The sequence below is a fragment of the Tauraco erythrolophus genome, chromosome 18 (genome assembly GCF_009769465.1).
Source record: "Tauraco erythrolophus isolate bTauEry1 chromosome 18, bTauEry1.pri, whole genome shotgun sequence".
Taxonomy (NCBI): Eukaryota; Metazoa; Chordata; class Aves; order Musophagiformes; family Musophagidae; genus Tauraco; species Tauraco erythrolophus.
The window spans coordinates 16,447,852-16,460,655 of record NC_141482.1 but is presented as its reverse complement, the minus strand read 5'-3'; the positions used below and the strand labels follow the sequence as shown (position 1 = coordinate 16,460,655).

Genomic DNA, 12,804 nt, shown 5'->3' with positions numbered 1-12,804 from the left:
GTCCTCCAAAGACGAGGAGTTGGGGTCACTGCCTGCCTGGGCTGGCTCCAGCTGCAGCCAAGAGATGGGGGGTCTGGGCACGGTGGCTCCTGAGCCTCCAGCACATCCCACCCCTCTCTCGCTCCTCTCTCCTACCACTGGCACAGACGGGGCTGTTCCCTATCCCACCTCACCCTCAGAAATTCTCACTTCCCGTTATTCTGAAACTGATATTTGGCTCAGAGCAAACACCAAGAGGAGCAAAAGCCCCGGATAAGAAATCTGTATCTCCGTGACACTGCTGGTTGAATTTATTAATATCTTAATTATTTTTTTTTTTACATCCGTTTAAGAAATATTTTTTAAAAAAAGGACAAAACCCTCCAAAGAAGCTGTTTGATTGGCTGATTGATTCTCTATTTCATGTGAACTAGTCGCTATTCTGCTTAGAGGTCCCTATGATCTGTGACTCCTCACAAGTACTGACGATTAAGGATGCAGAGAAGCGTGGAGCTGGGGGGGACGAACACCAGGGGAGGGGGGGGATGGAGAACCGAATGTCGCATCTAGACAAACAAAATAAAATGTGTTGGTTGGTCGATCGGTTGGTTTGTTATCAGGAATCAGGTGCTAGATGTGTAGAAAAGCCCTTTATCCAGAGATCTCCTCCCGCTGTTCCTTGTTCCTGCGGACTTCGGCTGCGTGCAGTTCCTGCAAAGACGGGAAAGACGACACCAGACTAACACTTTCTGCTCTTGCAATCTCTGTTTTCCTCCTCTCCTGCACAAGGATTTACATCAGATAAAAGGAAAGAGACCGGTTTCCCATCGGACACGTGCCAGGGACGGTGGGTTACTCCTGCAAGGAGCAAAGCGTCTCATCTGTGCAGGTGCAGAGGTGATGCAAACCTACAGCTCCTCTCTTCTGCAAAGCCCTTTGGCCACGGAGCCCCTGGATGTGGAATGGGCCAAATCCTGCACCTCTGAGCTTCTCAAAATCAGCCAGGCGGTATTTTCTGTACCAACCTGGGAGGCCACATCCCCCCTCCTCGCCCTGTTCCAGAGCAGAGATGCTCCACAGCCCACCTTCCACCAGCAACGAAACACCCGCACCCCTGCGCCCATCACCCTGGGACGACTCTACAGGGACCAAACCCCAACCCCCCCACCATGGGCGTCAGCACCCAGCCCCCTCCCGGGACACGGCACTCGCCTTCTCGCGGAGCCGCTCCCTCAAGGCGGCGAGATGTGCTTCGCGGATCTCCCTGCTCAGCTCCATCTTGTAGTTGAGCTTCTCCTCGGCCAAGCGGCTGAAGTTGTTGTTCTCCTCCAGCGCCTTGTGCAGCACCTCCCGCTCGTGCTCCCGCTTCTCCGCCAGCTGCTTCAGCACCTGAGCCTCCTGGGTCTGCCCAGGCAGGTGGTGGGAGAGGCACGTAAGGCAACCGGAGAGCCTCTTCCAGCCTCCAACTCCCCGGAGAGGCTTTCTGACCATCTCTGCTCAGCACCCCTCTGCCACCCCTCTCCATCCCATAACGCTCTTGCTTGGAAGACGCTTTGGCACCTTTTTCCCTGCTACGGGGCGATGTCTGCGGGGCGCGGTGCTGCAGGCGGGCGATGCAACGCTGCGCCCACCGGCTCCGCAAAGCACGGGTGACGTGCATCGGGAGGCAGAGTCCCCTCTCCGAGTGTCACCTTGTTCTTTGCATTATTCCAGCGTGCCCTCCCAGTACCCACCAACCTTCCCAACGTTTATACTTTTCCTCTGCCCGATTTCTCCTTTCCAACAGTTTTCCCCAGAAGCCATTTTCCAGGCCATGCACAATAAAACATGGGAAATAGCACAGCCAGCTGCTAGGAACACAAGGCTGGGTTTAGGTTTGAAGTTTAGGTGTGGTGTGTGACCCACTGCTACATCTCCTGCAGCATTAGCTGGCGAGAAGTGACCCCCCCTCCCCAACCAGGTCACACACAGAGGACCGAGAGGACCCCACACTGTGTGGGTTTAAGATCAGGAGGATGATGATGATGATCAAGTCCAATTCCCTGCCAAAACCAGGCTGCAGAACCTCACTCCGTGACTCCCATGTCTCACCTGACAATACATAGGAGAATATAATAAGTGTAGGAACACTATTTCCAGCCATTTTCCATTGCTCCTGCTAAGCCTGTTTTAGGGTTTGGTGCCATTAGTACCTGTCACAGAAAAGTCACTGCTTCTACAGGGCATCTCGTTACCTTCCTCCTCTCCTCTGCAGCCTCCAGCCTCCTCTGCAGCTCCTCCAGGGACAGGTCCTTCTTCTTGGGGGGGGAGGAAAGGATCGGGCTCTCAGGAGATAAATCTGAAGGGGACTTCAGGATCACCTCGAAGCTCTGGCCTGATGCCCTCTTATCCAGCTGCTTCACCTCCATATCTTTGTGGGGGGGGAAAAGACAAATGAGGAGCCCTGTGGACCTGTGACACTCACTCACCTGAGGGCACCGAGCTCTTCACGTAGGAGTTAGGGTGTTCCCATGTCCTGACCTGGGTCATTTTGTTCTGCCTCCTAAATTTCCCCATTAGTGATCAGCTTCATCGCCCCCCAAGTCGATGCAATTAATTTAAATTCACCGCGTAATTGCCGTGTTACCACGGCACACATCACCCCAGGACGAAGCAGACAGCCTCTGCAAGCACCTTTTTTCTGGGAAAACTTGGGTTGCATTAATAAAATAAACTGTGAAAGAGATTAAACAGAGAGAGCCGGGGTTGAGGCACGGATTGCTGCTCCGGGCCGGGACAGCCCAGCGCGCCGACAGGCTCCCACGTTGCCTGCAGCAGCATCACACAACTGATGCTGCAGCTTCTGGGAGCGGGTCACGTACCTCCATACTGGTAGATGGTGTTGGGATGCGGCTGGGTGTGGAAACAGGAGCAGATGAGGGAGAGCAGAGACAGCTCCTTCATTTTCTCCTTGTAGGCTGAAAAATATGAAATAGGAATGAGAAGAGAGTCCAAGGGCAACGGCAGCTCTTTTTCATGGAGAAAAGAAGCAAGTAGGCACAAGAAAACCCATTTCTAGCTACCAGACTCTACGGAGGCTTTTCCAGGCTGCCATAACTTGCCCAAAAGTCGTCAAGGACCGTCTGTCCTAGAGCAGACTAAATTAGCTGCCAGCGCAGCAAACACCGTGGGAAGACACACAGCAGGAATTTACCACATCTCAAGGGTTAAGTTTCCGTGGAGGATTTTCCCTCCAAAGGAGCTGAGACGCTGCAGCCCATGTAGTTAACCACGCCAGGACATGTAGTTAACCATGTCGGGACAGCTGCCCAGACCCTTTCTCCATTCCACTTCCAGGCTCAGAGGTAAAATGATGCCCATCAACACCTGGAACGTTGCTCACCCCCTGGCAAGTTCCCAATACTTCACAAATCAGCATTTCTGGGTGAAGAGGCAAGGTGTGAGCAGCAATGGGGAGAAAAAATGGGCATTTGAGAGCAGAAATGGTTCAGGGGGGCTGGTCATGGGGGGAAGTGCTGTAACCTGACTTCCAAAGGTGCCTCCTTCACTGCAGATGCAGGTAAGGGAGGGTGCAAGTGGATTCTGTCATCGCTTGGCCCACGTAGGCAGAGGTTGCTACTGGTCGGCAGTCACAGCAAATGCTGTCCCCTGCAAAGGACAGGGAAATACACAATCCCTTCGAGCTCTGCTGCTGGGAAACCTCTGCTTTGCCCGACATTCCTGTGACTGCAGGACACTCCGCAGCGTCCTCAGCCATCACAAGTGCACAAGGTGCTGCCCTAACCACGGCAGCACCCACAGCTTGCAGCGGGTCTGCTTCTGGGGCAATGCTCAACTGTATTTTTGGAGTTTAGCACGTTTAAGACAACAAACTGTTAGCGCACACTTGACAAAGAACCTCAGAATAGAAGGACTTGGGAACAGGGAGGTGCTCTGTCAAGCTGTCAAGTTCTTTATCATATCAGCGTAACCCTCACAGCAGCACTGCTACGTCGTAGGGCAGCAGCTGACGGCTCACAGATGCTGCGAGGCTCTGTCCTGGACTGGCTCCCTGGGGACACCCTGGGACATGGGGACAGAGTCTTCACACCTGCACGTCCTGCCAGCCCTGCCCTGAGCCTCCTTGTGCCATCCTCCTCCCGCCTCCCCCACCAGGCCCAGGCATTCTGGTGTCCGGCCTTGGCTCTGCCTCTGGATTTCCCACATCCTTGTGCTTCTGGCCTTGGTTTGTCCCTTCCTTGCTGAGCTCCTGTTTTGACCCTCCAGCCAGAGATGAATCTGCAGCTCGGCTGCCAACGCCGCCTTCGGAGCAAGACCCTCCACTGGGCCAGGAAAGGGAAATCCCCAGAACTTTGTGATATGAAGAGGCATTAGAGGCAGAACAATTTTGAAAAAAAGTATCATCCTGTGTACCACACGCCCTCAGGAACACCTTTCAGATCTTCTCCTCTGCCTTCCTGCAGCTAATCTGGTGGGAAAACAGTGGTTTCATATGCCCACTTCACACTTGCACTTATTTTCTCTCCTAGGTACAGAACTTCGTCCTAATTAACACCTTCCTTTTGCTAACCGACAGTCCCTGAAGCTCAGAGCTCCACTGAACATTCCCTAGTTTGCTCCACATTCTGATTTTAGTACCCTGCCCAGTCCTGCTATTAAATGCAAACCAAAGGAACAGTTTACATCAGCAGTGCCAGCCACAGAGCAGGACATCTTTGCTTTTGTTCTTAATGAAAACAGTTTTTGGAAAGCCTCTGAGTGCTGTATCATGCGAGAAGTGGTGGCATGTGGCAGTAAGCTAATGTATCTCACCATGTGCTGCCAGGAGCCCTGAGGAGGGTCTCCTGGACAAAATGAGAGATGTTACCATTTAACTGGATGCAGCACCAAGGTCGTTGCTCTACCATTATGTCCGGTCCTGGGTGAAACCAAGACATTGAGCAGATGTGCCACATCCCTGACCTGCTCGTTTAATTGTCTCCTGGCACCTGGTATGGAGTGCAGTGCTTTGTATTTCATTGCTTGAACTCCAGTCGATCCGCCCAGTTCGGGTTTCGTGGCCCTGCGTGCAGACAAGCGTGTGCCGCAGTCCCTGCCTTCCCGGACGTCTGCTGCCTCCGTTCCATGGGGATCTTCCCTGTCCCGCTCTCCCTTCCGTAGAGCGAACTGACCATCCCTCTCCGTCAATTAAAATGGAGAGGAGCAAAGGGACAGGAGGACATCCCTGGGACAGAGGACATCGCTCCGTGGAGCTGTGCCAAGGTGTTAACAAGCTCTGGAAGCGCTCCACATCCATCCTCCGGCGCTGGAGCCTCCAGCTGCACCCAGTGCCAGCAGACGGGCACGCAGGCTGGGGGAGCGGGGCTGGGGGCTGCCGGGGCCCCGGAGACCACCGGGGGAGGATCCCGCAGAGCCACAACCAGCCGGGCAGCCCCGCTGCGGCCTCCGCGCTGCCGGGGAGGGTGCTATGGGGAAAGCAGCGGGAACGGCGGCAGCGGACCGAGACCCCCCCCGGCCGGTACCGGGAGGGGCCGCTCGGTCCCGGGACCCCCCCCCCCGGGAGCTGTCCGTTCAGCACCGCCCCCCGGGACCCCCCACCCGGGAGCTGTCCGTTCAGCACCGCCCCCCCGGGACCCCCCCCGGAGCTGTCCGTTCAGCAACTCCCCCCGGGACCCCCCCCCCGGGAGCTGTCCGTTCAGCAACTCCCCCCGGGACCCCCCCCCCGGGAGCTGTCCGTTCAGCAACCCCCCCCCGGGACCCCCCACCCGGGAGCTGTCCGTCCGCATTCCACCGCACCCCCCATGCAACAATTAATCTTTAGGAAAATTTTCCGCCCCGCTTTTCCCAGCGCTGTAGATCTCGCACGGGCAGAACTGCTTCCCCCCGTTCCAAGGAGGAGAAGGGAGATTCCCCGGGGCTTTGCCGAGCTCCCGGGAGGGGCAGGGTGCTCCCAGCTCGCCTTCTCTCTGCTGCCTCGTTTCCTCTGCTCCCTCTAGTGCTGTACGGCCCCTACTGCATTTCCACATCCCTGCCGCGTCGCATGAGCACCGCGCATCGCATTTATCCATGTAAAGTGTTTATCTCCAGGTTAACCCCCGGAGACACTATCCCGCTGCTCTCCGAGCAGCTGCGGCGCAGGAGATGGAGGAACGGCTGGGGACGGCTGCGGCGCGCGAGCAACGGGGCCCATCTTCCCGCTCATGGTGTGCCTGGACAGTGGGGCTCACCGCCCGTTATTTGTTAAAAAGTTTCGTTTTCTGCTTCCTAACCAGATAAAATTAAGACTCTTTGAGCAGCCTGTCTTTTTGTTCCCTGTTGAATGACTCCCAGCAAAACGGAGTGAGGCCATTTAGGCACAACACCGATAGAGTCGTTCGTAATAAACCAAAGGCACAGCAAGACTAATTCATGTGAATTCAGGCGATTTAAATGGATGAGACTGGATGTGCTATGTCTGATAGCAAGGTCAAAGGAAGGTTATTACAAGAAAATAATTTGGTTTGCAAAGATAACTTCGAAGAAGTAAAAATTGCTTCCCTAAAAAAAATGTTATATCATTACAAAATGAGAACAGAATGATAGATGCAGCCAAAGCACACACAGAAGATAGAGAAGGTAGAGAGACAGGGAGCCGAGCCCTTCAGCACCGAGACTGCAATGCCACATCCACAACAAAAGCAACCGCAGTCCTCGGTAAGCCTCGAGAGCACAACAGGCTGTAGAAATTCTCACCTGCTATGAATCACATCATAAAAATAACAGCCAGACCTTCACCTCAGTCTAACTTGCTTCCATCTTCATGCTCCCCAACTTCCAAAACCAGGTCAGTAAGAGCTCACGCAACCAGAAAACACAAGTAGGTTTTTTTCAGATCAGCAGTTGGACCCCACACTGATGTCATACACCACCTTGGCTGCTCACCAGGAGATTCGAGGCCCAGAAGTGACCATGGGCTGATGTGGAATCACCCACGAGAAGAGGCAGATGTGAGGGTTACTCTGCCTTCTGTCAGACATGTGCTAAACTATCACCCAGGAACGTTTTGAAGTCACCCGGCTCCTTCCCCCCCCCCGATTCATTTGCAGCTCACGCACGCCACAGCAACCCGTGTTGTGCACAGCCAATGGACCATCCAATCACTCAAGCTGTAGCACTGGAACATGTGGGCTGCCCTCTGGAAAATAACCAGGGAAATTTCCTCTTCTATGGGCTCAGCAAGACAGAAGGGCCCAAGCTGTGCAGCAGAGACCCGGAGGCCAGGGCTGGGTGGGTGATTGATTGTCAGGAAGGAGAGAGGCACAGCCTGGGTTGCTTGGTAAAGTGGAGGAAAAAGATAAATGGAGGCAGCTGTCCCAGAGTGTTTGGGGATTTGGGGCAAACATAGGTTCAGATGGTCAGGTTTGGAGGAGACACAGAGCTCCAGCGGAGCTGGGGACCGGATACGGCAGAAGTTCATGAGAGAGTCAAAGACAGGAGACCAATGCCATGATGTGTCGGGTGCAGACATGCTGTGTGACCACAGACAGTCATTTGGTCTCTTTGGATCTTGGTTTCCTTTGCATTAACTGAGGATTCCAGCACTTGCCCTTTATACAGTGGTGTTATTTGTATAAACACACTCAGAGAACACAAGATTCTCCAGTATGGCACTAAACATGTAGGGGTACCTCGAAAGAGTGAAAGGACTGCTCAAAAACATGTGGAGCAGCTCTTCACTGGTTGGGATGCGCCGAAGCGCTGCAGCATATGCACATGGTCTTTGGTTGCTCTTCAATTCTTTTGTATTTCTAAATCATACCCAAAGATTTGACCATCAGTTCACCTCCCCTCTGGATAGGGAGACTTTTTTTTTAAATGCAGGTTTACACCTGGAAGAATAAAGCCCACGTCAGCAGGGCAAGCGGGAGGGATTAGGCAGGCATGTTGTTTCCAGTTAATTTAGGGGTATAGAAGCTTTAGTGAGCTTCAAGCCCCTCCAAATGTTGTCATCAAGAATCACCAGCCCTGTTCACCCTAAGAAAGCATGAAGTTGCAATCCGTCCTGCTGCCCACACCGCTGTCACAAAGGTCTTATCTGCAACCTTCCAGTTGCCACATCAGACCACTAAATCTCAGCTTTTCCTCTGCAGAGGGCAAATGCGTTCATCTGCGAAAACAACGCCTTCACCAGATCTGAACCAACATGGACAGACTCCAAGAAAGGGCTTTTTGAGATATCTGAGGGATCCTCACAGGCTCTACGTGGAACCATCAAAGAAGATACGATTTATATTTTAGAAAGAACAAATGTTTTCCAAGGAGTTACATCCCTCATTTGAATACAGTGGTTAAATAAATGAATAAATAAATAAATAAATAAATTTCTACAATAGATGCTCTTGGTTTGTAAAATTGAAGTCCCAATAGAAGTACCATAAGTTTCTAAGACCATATACACTCCATCAACACCCAAAGAGAAAGAAAATAGTGACTTCTTGAGAACACAGAGAGAGGGAGAGGTTGCCAGAAGGGACTGTGACTCTCCAGGATGGGCAGTAGAAGTACCAGGACAGGACATATGTGCCCACCAACACAGAAAAGGGATGAAGGGCACAGCCCAGACCTACACAAAGTCGGACAACTCTCACATGTGAGCGTAGGAGGAGGAAATCTCAGGATCTGCCAAGGCACATCTACCATGCCCAGTCGTGCAGCCAGGAACGACGCACCCGTGTTTCCTCTTGGCTCCACCTTCTCAGACGCGCTAACGGCGGAGAAAAGCCCGCGAGGCTGTCACCGTGCTCCATCATTTCATCACCTTGTGTCTCTTTATTCAACCCAGCTGCCCACCAACGGTGGGGGACGTTGTGCAGCCCTGCGGCACGCGGCGCAGGACAGCACAAAGCCTGGTGCAGATGCTGCGGGGAGCGGGTGGGAGGGCCCTGCCCCTGCAAGGGCTGCCCGGCCGCAGGGCCAGCACCGCAGCTCAGCCTGCACTGAGCATGTGCCACCCGGCCCGCCGCTCCGGCACCCAGAACCACCACCTCGGCCGGGAGAAACCGCCTGCGGTGGTGGCGAGGAAAGAGAGAGGAGTGCTGGGTTGGGGGAAGCAAACCCCGTTCCTTTCCGTCCCAGGGATTTGTTTGTTGGTTTAAACCAACCCAAGAAAATCCTCCCAAGGGGGATAAGCCCCCGGGCATCAGCTGCAGACAACGGCAGCTGCTCCCCCTCGGCACAGATTTGTTTTTGCTGCGGATAAAGAAGAAAATAATGAAGAAAGCAAACAAGGCTCTTTGCCTTCATTTAAGGATTTGCTTGCCTTTTCCTCCTGCCTTTCCAGGCTGCTCTCCATCCCTGCTGTAAGTGCTGCAGGCAACGGGGAGCTGCTCCCTGCAAAGGCAGCTGGGCGAGGCTCAGCCCCGCTCCCTCCCCAGGCAAATAGTGCCTGATTCTCCTTCCTCCTGCCACAGCACTGGTTTTCCATGACCTTCTATCCCTGAAAATTGCTTCTCTACTCAATCTGAGGCACAACTTAGCGCGGTTTCTCTGAAGCACACCCTTCTTCACCACCCTGAGTCTCCTATGACAGTGAAACTGCATCTTTGGGAAGACGAAACGTGCCATGGGCATGCGGTGGGTTGGGAGGGTGAGAATGCACCAACTGGAAAATGCACGTTATGCCTCCGCACCTTTTAACTGCCACCTCATCCATCTCAAGTGTGAGGCAACCTTGGTTTAGATGGCTGGTAAGCCTGAGCCATCCCTCCCACCCCCACTCTGCAAACGGGGTCCAGTCCTGCTCCGTAGGAGAGGACGGCAGATGGGTGGGACCTGCGGAGTGTGCTCTGCCGCACACATCCATTGAGACAGGGATGCTCGCAGAAATATGTACAAAATCTGGAGATTTCCTATCACAGAGACACGTTTTTACAATGCTGCTTTACCACCTTTAATTGCATGCAAAGCCCACCCGGGATCAGCTGCACCCTTCCCCCTCCACCCTTCCATCTCTCTGTTCCTTTCTCCCCGGCATCTACTGGTCTTTTAAAAGAAGAAAGGAATAGAAAATGCGCAGCAGGAGGCACGGGCAGAGGCCACAGAAAGATGCCAGAAGTGCTGCCCGGTCTCCTTTGGCTGGTTCCCTGCTGGGGGGGACACAAAACGCTGCCCACTCGTCCTTTTTGTCTGCTGCTCCTGCTCAGCCCTCCATCCCAGCCCTCCAGGATTCGGCTTCCCCCGCCCAAGCCCCTCTTTATGCACCGCAGAATTCAGAGCCATTTCAAGAGAAAACTGTTTTTTGTTGTTTTTTTTTTTTTTAAGAAAAAGACCCTCTAAGCCCACCCACTGTTCATTGTACCATTTCAGGCTTTTCTTCTCCTTCACCCACGTTCCCAGTTTCAGCCATTTGAATCCCTCCTCCCTGGTTAAAAGGGGCAAGACTCGTCTTTGGGAAACAGCACAGCATCCTGCGGGCAGAGTGCCATCCTGCAGCCCAAGCCGAGCCCGGCGCCAGGCGCTGGGCAGCGGCGCTCCGGTTGTTGCTGCAGGAGGGAGGAAGGGCTTCCCTTGCAGCACTTCATTTCTCCCAACGCCATCAGAGGAACTGCTCCCCTGCAGCGTCTTCGAACGAAGAAATGTGAGCTGCGGAAGAAATCCAGGGATGGGAAGCCCTGAGAATACCTGGAAACCCATCGGGGTTATTCTGGTTGGGTTTGGGGGGATTTTCTAGGGGATTACTGTCAGTCTTTTGCCTGTGTCCTTCTTTAAATCACCCATGTAGGCAACACCTGATCTTCACAAACCAAAATGTAATTGCTGATTTCTCTGCATCCAGCTACACGGCGTGCAAATTGTTCTTAGGGGGGAAAAAAAAAAAAGCTGTATCACCTTACAAAAATAATAATTAATTGGCACGCAGCTGCCTCTTCTTATGGCTCAACAACGCCAGCAATATTTGAAACCGGCAAGGTTATCACATGTGTATTCATATTAAAATAAAAATCCCACCTGCTACCTTGCCTCAGAGGGGTGTGTGTATGGGGGAGGAAGGGGAACAATGCTGCCATGCCAGCTGCCTCCTCATCCCAGAACTCCCTCGAAATTCACGGAAAAAAAGCACAAAAAAAAAAAAACCCTAAACTCTCAGAACAACAATTAAAAAAAAAAACCCAAACTGCTTGTTCTTTAAACACATTGACGACGAACCACCCCAAAAAGATGCCTGTCCTACCTGAGACGGTGCTGGCCATGCTGCGGCGGAGCGGCGCGGTGCTGCAGGAGCGCAGGGAGGTGCGGAGGTGCTGCAGTGCTGCGGGGAGGGAGGACGGGCTCAGCTGGAGGGGGCTGCAGCCATCCGCGGCGGGGAGAGGCTTGGAGAGCCCGGAGAGAGGGAAGGGCTGGGAAGAAAAAGAAGGGTCACTAGTTTGGAATATTAATGAGCGGATCAGGCCTCCTTTCCTGGGTGGCTTCGAAGGCAGATCCCTCCCAGGCACCACTGCCTGCCAGAAACACAGACCCGCTGCGGGGGGGGCGAGCAGACACACCCAGCCGGGCTCTGCCAAAAGAGGATTTTTCCTCCTCTTCCTCCCTTTCTTGTCTGCTCTAGACGGGTTAAACTGTTTTTTCCCTTGCTGAAAGCAGAAATAAGCAGATTCATTGAATTTTATTTTTTTAGAACATCCATTTTGTTTCAAAAACATCCATTTAAAAAAAAAATCCTTTTTTTTTTTTTCAATCATCCATTTTTTTTTATACCATCCATTTTTTTTTAAAACCATCCATTCCGAGGTGGTGCCCACCCGCAGGGCCAGGTCTGGGCTCTGCCTTAGCTGGGCTGAGGGGTAAAACCCAAACCTTGCAGCAGCTTTAGGCAAAGGCGAAGGGATCCCGGGCAGGCTTGGTGCTTGCAGGCGTGTTTTTCGAGCACCAGCACCGGGGCACAAAAGGGGCTGCAGCTGGGGGGGGGAAACTGCTGTAAAAGTAGATGAGGAAGGGCAGAACGGAGCCTTCTGGGTTCAGGGGGACTTCTCTGGGTTCCTCCCCCTTCCCATTCCCTAGACATCAGGACCTCTTTTTCTTTTCTGTTCTGATTTCTATCATTTCTATCATTTCCATCATTTCCATCATTTCTATCATTTCCATTTGTGGCTGTTGCAAGGGGCCAACACATCTGTGCTTTCGGTGTATCACACACCCGTTTGGGATCAAGGATCTCCCCAGTCCCTATCACCAGCTGCACCAGTTTGCGGCCACGGCTGCGCAAACCCCACCTCGGGGCCCGCGGTTGTGATCCCGCGCAATCCCATGGGATGGTCCCAGCCTCTGGCCCTCTCATGCCAGATGTTATCCCACTGCTGCACATCCTCTCTGGCTGAAAACACCCCGAATCTCCCAGCACGCTGCAATGCAGACGCTCCCAAACAATTCCAGCAGCTGCAGGGAACTGGTTTATCAAGTCGCTGTGGCAGAAGCCACAGGCAGTGCCTGCTAAATTCAGTTAAAAATAGAGATTTCCCTTTTTCCCTAATTTTATTCCAATCTCCAAGTGTCCTATTCCCTCAATGCTGTATGTAAAAAGAAAAAAAAAAAAGACAATAACTCTAATTCAGGAGAATATTAACACTATCCACAAATTTTCAATGTGTGTTTGGAACAGGAGCTTTTTCATCACCGTTAACTGCTCCCTGCTCTGTCCAAGGCTTGTTTTGTAGTTGTAGCTCCTACTTTCTCCTTGGGTTGAATCTCTAGGATTTTCTATGTTATCTGGAAAGCAGCGGCTGAACTGTATATGTTTCAAAACCAAACTCCCCATTAACAGATGAAGGCAGCTATCCCAGGCACCTGAAA

At 52.8% G+C, this 12,804-nt stretch overlaps 1 protein-coding gene across 1 annotated transcript; it reads right to left on the bottom strand.

Annotated features, from left to right (window-relative positions):
- Positions 1 to 630: 630 nt before the first annotated feature.
- STMN3 (stathmin 3) lies at positions 631 to 11,207 on the bottom strand. Its single transcript, XM_086622714.1, has 5 exons — positions 11,189 to 11,207; positions 2,841 to 2,936; positions 2,214 to 2,389; positions 1,192 to 1,383; positions 631 to 690 (listed from the first exon to the last, which is right to left on the bottom strand). The coding sequence occupies exons 1-5, from the start codon at positions 11,205 to 11,207 to the stop codon at positions 631 to 633; spliced, it is 543 nt and encodes a 180-aa protein (XP_086478840.1).
- Between the last annotated feature and the right edge of the window lie 1,597 nt (positions 11,208 to 12,804).